Source organism: Magnolia sinica, chromosome 1, assembly GCF_029962835.1.
Source record: "Magnolia sinica isolate HGM2019 chromosome 1, MsV1, whole genome shotgun sequence".
Taxonomy (NCBI): domain Eukaryota; kingdom Viridiplantae; phylum Streptophyta; class Magnoliopsida; order Magnoliales; family Magnoliaceae; genus Magnolia; species Magnolia sinica.
The window spans coordinates 134,458,187-134,473,284 of NC_080573.1; the positions used below are offsets into that span (position 1 = coordinate 134,458,187).

Sequence of the window (15,098 nt, forward strand, 5' to 3'; positions counted from 1 at the left end):
CGTTGTTTGATAACGTCCAAACAAGGTATGGTGCACGTGATGGAAACGGTGCATGGTCGATCCACGTGGAGTCGTTTCTCGGACATCTGTTAAAGAAACCCTGTGATAGCTATAGCCGGGAGTAGATATTGCCTGGTGATGCCGACCTTTGTGTATGTAATGTATATCCAGGACATGATTCCAAAAACGAAGCAGATACAAATATAACTGGGCCACATTACAGGTAAAAATGGTTGCTGACCGTTAAAACTTCTTATGGGCCACAAGTTTTGAATCAAACTGATATTTGACTTTTACCTTCATCCAGGTCCGTGTGACCTTACCAACATGTTGGATGGAAAATAAAAATTACTGTGGGTCGTAGGAAGTTTTCAATGGTGGGTATTCAATGAACACTGTTTCTTGTGGTGTGGCCCATTTGAGATTTGGATCTACGTAATTTTGTGATAATGCCCTAAAATGATCTGGAAAAAACCTATGGACGGCATGGATACAGAACATATACATCAAGGTGGGCCCCACGGTCAGGGAAACAAGTGTTACCCGGGTAACACCTTATCGCTCCCGCGCTGTACCGAGAGGCCGAGGTCTTCTCCATTATTCTAACGTATTCTATTCTAATATACAAGTCCTCCGATCTTCTCAATCTAGAGTCTGGAGTATCTCTCTCTTTGAGCTGAGCGTTTGCTTGCAGAAGCCATGGAGAAGAGTTCAACTGCTCCACTGTTGACCAGGAAGGAAGAGGAGGAAGGGGCAAGTTCGTCATTTATGAGAGATGCTTGGGTCGAGTGCAAGATGCTGTGGTATGTGGCGGGACCTGCGGTCCTGACGACGGTTTTCCAGTACTCATTGTCCTCCGTCACTCAGACGTTCGCCGGCCACATTGGGACCGTCGAGCTCGCTGCTGTTGGTATCCAAAACCTCGTTATCACGGGTATCGCGTTCGGGATCATGGTACCAATTCCTCACTCCTTTTGATTGGAATCTTCTTCTTCTTCTTCTTCTTCTTCTTCTTTTTTTTTTTTGCATTTTCCGCAAATTATCTCCTGGATTTCTGATTTTCCAGAAAAAAGGAAAGTGGAAATGACCAAAATACCCTTCATCTTTTTTTCTTTTTTTAAAAATTTCCCTCCTCCTATGTAAGCTTTGGAGTCGAGCCTTGTGGGGCTTACATGGTGTTTGTGCGTGTACTACATCTGACCCGGACAGTAGCTACACCCCACCATGATTATCAGATGCACCACTCAAAAATCAAGCCGGGCCAATCATCATGTAGGATTGGCCAAGTTTTGGGTCGTCTGATCATCATCTTGGGGGCCACCTGTTGTACGGTTTAAATGTCATACACGTATAACATATTGCTTAACCACTAACCGCAAAAAAAAAAAAAAAAAAAAAAAAAGCAAAAGAAAAAATAAATGAAAAAGAAAAAAAGAAGATGGAAGTGTTAGGGGGCAAGGACATTTTGGTCATTCCATGCTCCGAAAGGATTTTTTTGGAAAATTGGAAAGGGAGAGCCCCTTTTCCGGAAAAGCATAGATCTTGAGGGTTTTTAATATGTAATCGAGAAGAAATTTGATACTCTGGCAGAGTACGGTGGTTGATACACATGCACTAAGAAAGTATATATGTGGTGCATACAGGTAAATCAATTTAAACCGTCCAAACGGTTAGCTCCACTAGAATAGATTGTAGCCTGAATTCTACACTAACCTTGATAGTTTAAATGGTCGATTGGTAGACATGTATTGGACGATTGAGATGGAAAAATAGCCAACTGTTTGAATTCAGCAAACACATGTCTGTGAATCAGATGTTAACATTGTTTAACCAATCTGATTTTTGGATGATGATCTATCTATGGAAGTTCCCACTACTTGGACAGTTTAATTGGAGTAAATGTATGCTCCATCGTGTACAATCTTGGAGTGTCGGTGTATCAACCATCACACTCTGCTTGATTATTAAATAAACTCCCACTTCTCGTCTGTGTAGAAGAACAAGTGTTCGTTACCTTTTTTTTAAGTCATTCTTGGATAGGTGGAATCTACAGGAAAAGAAAACTTTTTCCCTTGATTTAGCTCTTATTATTATTATTATTATTATTATTATTATTTGTTTTTTTATTTTTACACACACACCCAGACACACACCATGATGGGTACTCGAACCCATGACCTTACTGTTGAAACTCTTGTGAGTCTACCACTAAGCAAAAAGAGTGGATTCTGCAAAGCAATTAACAGACATATCCATTGTCAGGATTCTCTGGTATAAGAAAGAAGGTGATTTGTTGTCCAATGAATATGATATTTCCACTTGCTATGCAGACAAGGACCCCCAAAAAATGGAGTCTTTTTTATTTATTTATTTATTTTTTAAAATAGTTTTCATAGTTATAATCATTGGATAATTATTAACTTTTCCATATTTTTCACTTGGATTCTATGAATCCAAATATGGCCTAACTTTGCTTTCTATTTGTAACAAAATCTGAATGATGAAATGGAGTAATAAAATCAACTACCGTTCACAAAAGGGTTTGATTTCCTGCGAATGTGCTTATAAGATATAGCCCACACGATGTATGTACCATCTTGTGTTCTATGATACCCAATCTGTACATGTGTAGACTGTGGTTCGGTGGTCTGGGCCGTTTAGTGGATGGGCCCACCGTGGATGTGAGATGCATAAAAATATCTCCCCTAGTGGAAGATCCTAACTCTTTCATCAGTGGCCTATGAGTAGATAGTTAAGAAAGAATGTGGCAACAGTCTAAATCTGCATGACAATGACCAAAGAGTAAGGGATGGATACTCCAATCTGGGAGATTGTTGGAGTGATTCTTTATCACTGGTGGCCCCACCACATCAATAGTCTGGATCACTGGATCATTGTTCCCACTTGTTTGTTGTCAACCTCCATGGAAATCTTGGGGAATTATATGTTCGATGGATCATTGGATCATTGTTCCCACCTGTTTGTTGTCAACCTCCATGGAAATCTTGGGGAATTATATGTTTGATGGATGGCCTGAGGTTACACATACTCAAGCTTGGAGTCTGTAAAAGTGGGTCCCATTGATTTGATGGAGTTCTCTATTCATAGACTAAGGAAATTCTGATGAATTGTATGTTTGGTGGGGCACATTGTTCAAGTAGTCAATCTGGTGGGCGCAAGAGTCACCCAATTTGGAAGATCTTTAACTTTGGTCTCTTCCATAATTCAATGTGGACATTGCTGCATTTTCTTGTTCTTAACCATCTATTTGCACACCATGAATTGAGAGGTTAAGATTGTACTGTTGAGGAGATTTCCTACTGTAGCATGGTAGATCAATGGTGAAGTTCATCAGATTAGCAGCATGTTTACATGGGCCTTTTATGGATATCCGAGGACTCTATACATGTTAGGACTTGGGACCTTGTAATTCTTCATTACATAACAAAACTTCCTACACCTCCTATTGTTCTCAGAAATGCATCAAGCAAGCTTTAATGCCTTGTAGAACCGATAGTATCTCACTTCTGCTTTAGAATCCTCTGAAAACAGAGAGGAGCTGAAAGCTTTTCTGTATTTGAGACAACCCAAAGGGGTTGAATATATAGAGATTACAGTCACCTATACAAGAAAAATAATAAAATCAGAATCCTCTACCTATGGAAACGAACTATACAAGGTATACTAGCTATACAAGGTATGTGAGCCTGTCTAACATCCCCCCTCAAACTAATGCTAGTCATCGACAAGTAATAGTTTGTCAACTAAAAATGAGTGACGTGCAGAAGTGAGGGACTTGGTGAGAATGTCGGCAATTTGATTATGGGATGCAACATGTGGAAGAGAAATGAGCCCAGACTGAAATTTCTCGCGGATAAAGTGATAGTCAACTTCAATATGCTTCGTCCGTTCATGAAAAACCGGGTTAGAGACAATTTGAATAGCACTTAGATTATCGACATGGAGTAGAGTAGGATACTGTAGAGGAATGCCCAACTCGGAAAGAAGTCCACGTAACCAGACAAGCTCACTACACGCAGCGGACATCGCCCGATACTCCGCTTCTGTGCTCGATTTAGAAACAGTGGCCTGCTTCTTCCACTTCTAAGAGATGAGAGAAGTGCCGAGAAAAACACAGTAGCCAGTGGTAGATTTTCGTGTGAGAGCGCAACTGGCCCAATTAGCATCCGAATAAGTACGAAGGTCCAGAGTCGCCGTGGAGGAGAAGAACAATAATTGATCTAAAGTTCCACGTAGGTACCGCAAGATGCGCAATACCGCAGTCATATGAAGAGTCCGAGGAGCAGAAACAAACTGACTGACGACTTGGACAACGTAGGCAATATTAGGACAAGTCATAGTTAAGTAAACCAGACTCCCAACCAAACAACGGTATAAGTCAGGCTATGCAAATAGATCACCATCGTCACGACCATATTGAACGTTAAGTTCTAAGGGAGTCTGAATTGTCTTCTGATCCGTCAATGATGCCAATGCGAGAAGATCCTTGGTATATTTACGCTGGCTGACCAGGATCCCACGTTTAGAACGTGAAATTTCAAGCCCAAGAAAGTATGTGAGATGGCCGAGGTCTTTCATCTTGAAGGATGATTGCAGAACTTCTTTTAAAGCCGAGATGCCAGTAGCATCGCTACTAGTTAAAAGTAGGTCATCAACATAGACGAGAACAATGACAATTCCGCGAGCAGTGGTGCGCAAAAATAAGGATGGGTCATGACTACTTTGAGTAAAGCAAGCACCTGTAAAAACGTCGTGAAAGCGTTGGAATCATGCCCGAGGTGCCTGTTTGAGGCCCTACAGGGCTCTCTGTCGGCGACATATCTTATTGTCAGGGATTAAAGAGTCAGGAGGAGGTTTCAAATATACGATTTCTTGGAGGTCTCCATGAAGAAAAGCATTTTTCACATCCATCTGAGCAAGTGGCTAAAAGCGAACGGAAGATATTGCCAGAAGAGTACGAACAGTTTTCATCTTGGCCACGGGAGCAAATGTCTCATCATAATCAATTCTGTATTCCTGTTTATATCCCTGAGCGACAAGTCGAGCCTTGTATCGATCTAATGATCCATCAGACTTGAGTTTGACAGAATAAATCTATTTGTTACCAATTAGCTGTTGGTCAGCGGGTCGAGTGACAATGTCCCACATATGATTATCATCCAATGCCGCAAGTTCTTCTGCCATAGCCTTCTTCCAACAATCATGAGTGGCTGCCTGAGAGTATGAAGTAGGAATAAAAACAGTATCCAGAGTAGCATTCATGGTAGACATAGAGCATATCAAGCGATCAGACGCTCGATGTACACGATCGGAACGACGTATTGAGGTGGGTTCAGGATCTGCAACAGGTACAGTAGGTTCGGGTTAAGTAATAGGCGGTGGAGCTGTACGTGGTTGACGCGAGTAAACCTTCAATGGACGAGGGAGAGTACTCAAGGCAAAAGGAATATCAGGAAAGGTGGTTAGATCAGGAGATTCTGGGGTGTGCGGAGGAGGAAGAGATGAATGAAAGGTAATATGTTCAATAAAAACAACATGTCGTGAAACCCGAACACGACGAGAAACCAGATCATAACATCGAAAACCCTTCTGAGTCTCTCCAAATCCCAAGTACATACATTTGATCGATTTTGGAGATAGCTTGGTATGCTCATGTGAAGCTAGATGAACATAATAGACACAACCAAAAACACGAAATGTGGAATATGCAGGAGGTAAGCCGTTGAGAACAAAGTATGGAGATTTACTGTTTAGAACGTTGACATTCGGTTAATCAAGTAGACTGAATGTAACATTGCTTCCGCCCAGAAAGAACGAGGAACACTCATAGCTGTCATCAGGGTGTTGGCAGTTTCAACAATATGACGATTTTTTTATTCAGCCACCCCATTCTGTTGTGGAGTATCAGAACAGATGGTCTGATGAATAATCCCAGGACTCTGAAGAAATGTACGAAAATTTGTTGAGAGATATTCCCCCCCTGAGTAAGAGCGGAGAGTTTGAATTGGAACCCGAAATTGAGTCTCCACCATAGAGTGAAATATCTTGAATTTTTCATAAACCTATAACTTTGAGTGCAGAAAGTAAATCTAGGTGTAACGTGTGAAATCATGAATGAACATAATATAGTATCGTAACCTAGAGAGAGACATAATTGGTGAAGGACCCCAGATATCTGTATGCACTAGTTCAAACATAGAAGATGATTTTGTAGTACTTAGAGGAAAAAGAATACACTTACTTTTTGAAAGACAACAAGATGAACAAGAATAATCCAAATCTTTTTTTATTAAGAGAAACGTTCCCTAACATGCCAGAAGAAAATAACTGAATTAACCGATCAAAATGTGGATGACTCAGGCGAAAGTGTCACAGTTTCCACAATTTATTTGCCGAACAAATATCTAATGAAGATGGAGAAAAGAAACAACGAGCCGGAGTGACAGATGGATCAAAGTCCAGCACGTACAGACGACCATGCCGCTTACCCATCCCAAGTACCTTCCCCGTTGCCAGATCCTGCACAAAACAACAGTTGGGAAGAAATATGACTAAACAGTTATTGGATGTGAGTTAACCAACTGAAATTAACTTGGAGGAGAGGTTAGGGACATGAAACACATCACGAAGGGTGAACTGGCGATGGACAGAAGGAGAGAAAGTCAATGATCCAACGGACTGAATGGGTAGTTTAGTGCGATCCGCAGTAAAAATAGCCTGATTTCCGGTGTAAGGACGAATGTTATGAAGATGGGATACAGTACCAGTCATATAATTGGAAGCACCCGAATTGAAGAACCATATAGAAGATGGGGATATACCTAACATACGAGCCGCAGAAAGGGGCCTGAACAATTTGCTAGAGCATCGTAGGAGTCAAAGGTGATGAAAGACCTTCAGCAGAAACAGTTGATGCAGTATCACTAACAGACGGCTCGGAAGAAATAGTGGCAGTAGTAGCAGAAAGAGCACGACCACGACCACCACGTCCACGACCGAAAGAAGATGCATAGGCACGTGTACGGTAGTCCTGAATACCATGACCAGTCCGTCGACAATAAGCGCACCATTCTTTGCATTGAGCGACGACATGACCCACCTTGTTGCAGCCGCGACAAGTCAAAGGAAGGGAACCACGTTTTGGTATGGTAGTGGCACAATAAGCATCATATCAGATGATCCCGGAGTTGAGGAAGGAAGAGAGAACTTTCAGTTGTTGTTCCTCAGCCAATAAATCATTAATAACCGAATTCAATGAATGAATAGGGTTACGGTTCAAGAGAGCAGCCCAACAATGCTTAAATTCCGGACGTAGCTTCATAAGAAATTGTCGAACTTGCGCACTCTCGCGCATAGTTTGGAATATCTTAAAGTCATGAGGAAATGTTGGATCCATCATAGCCATCTTTGTCCAAATTGTGACAAATTTGGAGTAAAATGATTGAATACCGTCGCCACCCTGAGTAAGGTTAACGAGATCCTATTCGAGGCAGTATAACCGGGTCGTAATACTCTGTTGATAAATTATCTGGAGATGCTCCCACATTGCCTTAGCAGTGCAATGAGGTGTGAGGCCAACAACAATGGACCGATCGACCGAATCGAGAATCCATGTAATAATTCGTCCATTATTCATTTCCCAATCAGCTAATTTGTCGGCATCCGTGGAAGTGGGGATAGTAACAGATCCATCAATTAGTCCTCACAAACTACGACCCTTGAGGAAGTTCTGAAAATAGATGGCCCATAGAGAATAGTTGGTACCATCAAAACTACGTGGGGCCTCTGTACGTGATGAGTCCTTATCCATTGATCTGAAGTAATGTAAAGCACGCAAAGAGTTGCAGCAGAAGAAGGTTTTAGATGTACCGTACAACATGAGATACCCAAGGGATTGCAGTTTCTAGATCTGGCGGAATAGCAACAGCAACAGGGGATCTGGATCTGGAAAATCTAGATCTGGAGCAACAGTAACAGGGGAGCTGGATCGGGAAAAGCTAGACCTGGAACAGCAACAGGGGTTGCTAGATCTGGAATAGATCGGAGAGCAAAGGGGCGTGCAATAGGGGTGGCCGGACGACGCAGGGGCGCTGGACGAGCAGAGGGGTGGTCGGAGGAATAGGGGTGACGCTGTAGGGTGGTCGGACGACGCAGCAGGGGTGGCCGGACGACGCGGGGGCGGCCGGACGCAGCAAGGATGGGGGCCGGATGCAGCAAGGGTGGTGACCGGACGCAGGGATGGTTGGATCTGACAGGTGGTACCGGTTTTGGATCAGTGACGCTCTAATACCATGAAAACAGAGAGGACTTGAAAGCTTTTCTGTATTTGAGACAACGCAAAGGGGTTGAATATATAGAGATTACAGTCATCTATACAAGGAAAATAATAAAATCAGAATCCTCTACCTATGGAAACGAACTATACAAGGTATACTAGCTATATAAGGTATGTGAGCCTGTCTAACATCCTCAATACATAACGGGCAAGAATACACAGCTTTTACTTCACCTAGTTGATCTTTCAAGAGTCAGTGTACCTCCCACTGGTCTGTATTGGATTTTGAATTGAAAAATGATCACAATTAAGTTTAGAAAGCTTTCCTATTCTTAACTGTCATGTCGCAACTTCTTCAGTTCTTCTTGAATCATTAGCATTCATGAAGCAAAGCTTTTTAAGAATTTAAAGTCCCATCAGTATGCTATAGTTTTATCTTCTCTTTCACTTGCACCTCTAACTCTGTCTATTCCCCTGTTATAACTGGCCTAATCTTCTCTTTCACCTGCACAAATTTTTCTCTTCTGTTGCCGTAAATCCTTTCATTGGTTTCTGGCCATATTGAGGCCATGATCTCTTCTTTGTTTGATTTGTTTTTGTTTCATATTTGACTTTTATCTAACCTATGTTTGCTAATCCATCCCTGCTCTGTCTCTTGGGCACCTTTGTTAGATCCAGTTACAACTTGCCAGCCTAAAATTGATTGTCAATGTTCTCCATCTTTTCTTGAATCCTTTGTGCAGCCAATTGCCTGGATCTTTCAGCCTGCATGCCAGCCTACATATTTTCTTGAATTATTCTAGCCTTTCCGCATTATTCAACTAGCAATTGCAGTTCAGTTTGATAGTGTCCAAACACTCCCTTAATCTCTTTCCTGCGCCCATGTTGATCTTCTCTACCAGTTCTTGGATTCTTTTGTACAGTTCATTTGCTTTCATCTTTTATGTTGCACATATCTATCCTACATGCGTAGGATTTACTGCTTCATCAATTTGTTTGTCCAGATGGGGATGGGAAGCGCCTTGGAAACTTTATGTGGGCAAGCCTATGGTGCAGGGAAGCTCGACATGTTAGGCATCTACATGCAGAGATCATGGGTAATTCTATTTGTCACAGGACTGCTCATAAGCCTCGTGTACATTTTTACGGCACCCATCCTCAAGCTATTGGGACAGAATGATGAGATTGCAGATATGGCTGGAAAGTACTCGATATGGATGATTCCAGAGCTGTTTGGCTTTGCAATTAATTTCCCCATACAGAAATTCCTTCAGGCACAGAGCAAGGTCATGGCCATGGCCTGGATGTCGTTTGCTTCTTTGGTTCTTCATGTGTTGTTGAGTTGGGTCTTCATTATGAAGCTGGAAATGGGTTTGGTAGGGGCTGCAATTACTCTGAATTTCTCTTGGATCACCCTGGTACTTGCACAGTTGGCCTATATTCTAGCAGGAAGCTGCAAGGAGGCATGGACTGGTTTTTCATGGCTGGCTTTTACTAATTTGGCAGGCTTTGTGAGGTTATCTGTGGCTTCAGCTGTTATGTTGTGGTCAGTATCCTTTTAATCATTTTCTTTTCTTTTCATTTCACTTTGTTAACTTTTGTCTCTAAGTTTCACAATCCTTCTAACTGGGTGCCTCTCCATCTTTGAATCACGATCCGGACTTGCACATCTGCTCACGCTTCCTAGCTATTTATAACTACTAACATTTTGAAATAGATGCTTCTTGGCTGTTGAACCAGAATGAGTTGGCACTTCGCTTCATGCTTCCTGCAAGTGCAGCGCGTGCACCCATGCATGCGTGTTTTCTTATCCTTTACTGAGTTTTTGGCTATGTGAAATTGGTCATAAATTGTGGGAGCTTAGCATATAATTTCATATAAAATGTCTGTTTCATTCTTTGTTTTTTGAAAGTAAGATGAGCTTTTGTTAGGTGGAACAGAGGAAGTCTGTTATTTTCTGGAAATACCCTTGTTCAAAGGTTCACCAACGGAGGTGGAGGCTGTTTTGCCCCTTAAGTTGCCAGCATTTTTGTCCATGTTTATGTTACATAGGGTCTGGGTGAGGCGTAAAATGATTGTATTTCCCCTGAAACTTCCAAGATATTCTTGGGAATGGTTCAGGGGAGACATTTGTTTGATTTCATTGAAACATTGTTAATTTGATTACTGATTGAGAACCAGCAGATTTACTAGGAACTTCACTGAATCAGCCCAGTTTGCCAGAGCCCTATTTCCAAGTTTCTACCTAAAGATGTTCATAAAGTCAGGAAGCTTTGTTGTTGTCTTGATCCTGTTATGAGTTTGAATTCTTGAATTTTTAGCTTAGATGCAGAAATCTTAAGCAATGTCTTGCGACCCGTTACCACCCGCGCCCCCCCCTCTCTCTCTCTCTCAAAAGAGACTGGCGCTTGGTTCCTGGCCTCTTTGAATCCCCTAAATTTCATAATAATTCTCACAAACTGAAACCCTTCGATCTTGTTTCTTTCCTTCTTTTCTTTGGGAAGTTGGAGAAGTTGATTTTTGGTCTTGGTGATGTTTCCTTTTCTGCCTGTTCAAACTAAGTCAGAAAGTTATTTGAGTGTATTTGAATCGAGTGAGGCTTTAGAGAAAGTATGACAGCTCTTTTAAAAATCCCCCCTTTTATTTTGAAAAAACCTTTTCTTTGGTCAAATTTCTCCCTCTCCTATTTGCTGGTCATCTAGGTGCTGAGATAGGCTGGCCACCTGTTCTATATTAGGCATTTTGATGCATTGGCTACAAGAAGGAAATTTGTATGACTTCTACCTCTTTCAATTAGTGTATTTTTATGTGCAGAGCACTCATTCACCTTTCTCACAGGTTGGAAGATTTCCATTTCTTTCCTTCTAATTTTCTAAATTCTTGCAGCTTGGAGTATTGGAATTTGATGGTAATGATCTTGTTAGCTGGGCTTCTGAAAAGCCCGGAAATAGCAGTTGGTGCTGCCACCATTTGGTAAGTAGAATCTTTGAAATGGCTTAAATCTCATTTCTATTGTTTATATTCTCTGGTTTGAACTGTTTGTAGTTTTGTCTATGTAATGATGTCTACATATTTCTCTTATATATTCAATGCTGCAATAGCTTTCATTGTGTGCATGATCAGTTCCACAAAGATAAATAAGAGTGTTAAGGTTGTGTATATGATTCTTTAAGTTATATGGGCTACAAACAGAATTAAGTAACATATAGGTGTTTGTAAAAATGATTATTGCATATGAAAAATTGACTTTGCTAGAAATTTTAGTTTTGAAAGAAACAGATGTAGGGGAGTGTCATACAATAGGAAAGGATCAAAGGCTTTTGGAGCATTCAGAATGGAAGTGTTGGTCACAATTTGTAGAGAAAAATATGTACAAAAAAGCAAATTAATTAAAATAAACAAAAGTGGTGAAAAATTGTTAGGCAGATTTAACTGGGAGATTTTAGCTCAATGTACTACCTGAGATAGCTCTCTTGGAATTTGCACAGATGAAGGAGAAAACTCGGTGATATAAATAGAAGTTGGTAGTTGTGCGAAGTATGGGCTCTTTGAAAATTCTGCTCAGTGGCCATTATTTGGAGCTTTTTGGAAAAATATAACATTAGAACTTCAAAGCTTAAGTGGAAGGTTTTGTTAGAGCAAGAGAATTGATTAGAAATTGGATTATTTGGGTGTTAGTTGAAAAGGATTTATGCTTTGTTAAACTCATAGATTTCGAAAAGAAGTGGTTGCTAGCAAGGATGTGAGAATAATCCGACCAAGAAGTCAAAGTCTCCTCTGATGGGATCTCTCATGCTCAATTTTGATGGGAGTTTGTTCCATCAATTGGGTCCAGAGAGAGTTGGGATTTTGAATCTTTGATCAAAGATGCCAATGTGAGGTTAATCTTGCACTTTTCAGGCCAATCAGCCCTAAGGCCTCAATTGAATCTGGAGTCCGTTTTCTATGTGGGTCATGGATTCAATCATCATCCAGTTCTCAGTTGTCTAAATTTCTATGGAGAAAGAAACAAACCTTACACTCCAGTACTAAGTTTTGATTCTATACATGGATTACATCTAGGCTTGGATTCATTTATGATCCTTCTTAGGAACTACTTGAAGTTCGTCATTAGATGTGTGAGAAACATAGCAGTTTCCATGGAGCCTTATGATCCCATTGGTGGAATTTTAGATTTGTGCTTTTCCCTGATCATTTCTCTTTCTTAGGCACATTCTAGGAGGCTAATGAGGTAATGGATTGCAGGAGTCTCTTGCTTGACGATGTGTCTATTTGGATGCATTGATATCCATGTCGAAAGTCCTGAAGTTTTTTACACGTATACATACTCTGTTCTATTCAGTGTTCAAGTTGTCCGTATCACTATAAGTTTCGCTGGCCGGAGATAAAGATATAATATCGTTATCGCCGATAATATCGGAGATAACCGGAAATACGAGGGAAAATAGGGAAACATGGGAAAAATTGTATAATTTTTCACTGAAACTTCAGGACATGCCTAAATACACATATATGGATATTTAGGAATAAAAAATTGTAAAAAGAATACATTACATAAAAAGTTATCATTTAACGGGGACCCAAAAAGCATGCACTGCCGTAAGAAATCACTCCAATAATGACACCTTATCTAAGCAAAGAGAACATATTAGGTGTGGCCATGGTTTCACCCAACAGGATTTGGCCTTGATCAATGGTTTGTGACACCTTATCAACCATTGGGATGATCAATAAAACAATATGGTGGACCTTGGCAAGTTTCCTAGGGATAGGAATGTGGGGGCACCTGACCATGGGCCCACCTTAATGTATGCGTTGTATATCCACACGGTCCATCCTTTTTGCCAACTCGTTTGAGCACATAAGCCCAATTATGAAGCATATCCAAATGTCAAGTGGACCACACCGCAAGAAAAACATACATATCAATATCAGTTTGATCCAAAACTTTTATAGCCCCAGGAGATTTTCAATTGTACACAGTCAGTCCTCATTGTTTCCTATGTTGTGCTCCACTTGAGCATTTGATCTGTCTCACCAATACCAAGATATATGTGTTTTATATACACTGTTCATATGTTTTTAAATATTAATTTATGGCTTTGCCAAAAGATAAGACTGATCCACATCTCAACTGGACCACACCATAAGAAACAGTGGTGACCGAAAGCCCACCATTAAATACTTCCCAAGGCCCACTGTAATGTTTATTTTCCATCAATCCCGTTGATAAGCTCATAAAGTCCTAGATGAAAGTAAAAAACAAGTATCAGCTTCATCTAAAACTTTTGTGACCCCCAAAATTTTTTTTAATGGTGGGCATTCAATCACCACTTATTTATGTGGTGTGCTCCACATGAGATTTGGATCTGCCTAATTTTTTGGCTCATGTCCTAAAATGATCTAAAAACATGATTGAACGGCATGGATAAACACAAACATCATGGTGGGTCCCACAAAGCACCGTCCACTAGCTACTGGCTATAAGCATCAGTAGGCAATGTGTCTTTCGTGGGAGCGGATTAGATGTTACCTGGATACACGTGGATGTTATCCTTACCATGTGGGGCCCACTGTCATTCTTTTGGGAAATCCACTCCATTTATCTGTTTCACCATATCATTTTAGGACAGTCTCAAAAATGAAGTAGATCCAATTCTCAACTGGAACACACCAAGGGAAACAATACTGATTGAATCTTGCCATTAAAAACTTCTTAGGGGCCCACTGAAAGTTTTTGATCAAGCTAATAATTGTGTTTTCGCTTCATCCCAGTTCGTGTGACTTAAGCAATAGGTTGGATGGCAAAAAAATGTTACAATAGCTCTAGGAAGTTTATAATGGGCCCTACGAAGTTTTTAATGGTGGGCATTTAATCACCATTGTTTCCTTTGGTGTGGTACACCTGAGATGCGGATTTGCCTCATTTTTTTGGCCCATGCCCTAAAATTATATCTGGCAAATAAATGGACGGTATTGATAAAATATAACACATCATGATGGACCCACGGAGCACCAAGCTACCAACTTAAACAAGTCACATGCCCACGACCTTGCAAGGAAGTGGATTGCACACTCAATACGCACTGAGCGTACTTAGTCAACTCTGTGGGGCCACCATGATTTATGTATTTTATCCACTATGTACATCCATTTTAACAGATAATTTTAGGGCTTGATCCCAAAGATGAAGTATATCCAATGGTCAAGTGGACCACACCATAGGAACTAGTGTGAATTGAGCATCTACCATTGAAAAATTCTTAGGGGCCACAAACGTTTTGGATTGGTGTCATTTTTGTGTTTTACCTTCATCCATGTACGTGTGATCTTATGAACAACATGGATGACAAATAAAAATCACCGTGGGCCCTAGTAAGGTTTCAACTGCAGGAATCATTGTTCCTACTGCTTATTGTAGTGTGGTCCACTTGAGCTTTAGATCTGCCTATTTTTGGGCTTATTACCTAAAATGATCTGCATGTATATAACACATACATCATGGTGGGGCCCACGGAACTTAATGATGTCCAGACGCCATCAAGATTAGCCCGCACACCACACTACCAACTAATCCACTCCCTGCCATTTCTGAAAACAGAAGAGGGTTACAGAAGGGAACCCTTAAAACCCTAAAATCCCAAAAAAACCTCTCCAAGATCTTTGAGATTTCGCAGATTCTTCGCTAAACTGTCATTCCATGTGAAATTTATGATCTATTCAAAAAAACGATTAGCATTCCTCTTGTACAGGTACGAAATCCAAAAAGTTTCCCCTTTTCTTCTTTTTTTTTTCTTTTTTC

The 15,098-nt window shown here is 40.7% G+C and overlaps 1 protein-coding gene across 2 annotated transcripts in view; it reads left to right on the forward strand.

Annotated features, from left to right (window-relative positions):
* The first annotated feature begins 607 nt into the window (after window positions 1-607).
* LOC131218807 (protein DETOXIFICATION 33-like) overlaps window positions 608-15,098 on the forward strand; it is a 35,469-nt gene continuing 20,978 nt past the window's right edge. Inside the window, exons 1-3 of one of the 2 annotated variants that reach the window (XM_058213638.1) lie at window positions 608-954; window positions 9,301-9,842; window positions 11,183-11,269. In XM_058213638.1, the coding sequence (XP_058069621.1) occupies window positions 700-954; window positions 9,301-9,842; window positions 11,183-11,269 (884 nt within the window). In that variant the 5' untranslated portion in view covers window positions 608-699. The remainder of the gene's footprint in view (window positions 955-9,300; window positions 9,843-11,182; window positions 11,270-15,098) is intronic. The other variant, XM_058213628.1, reaches the window with a different exon arrangement.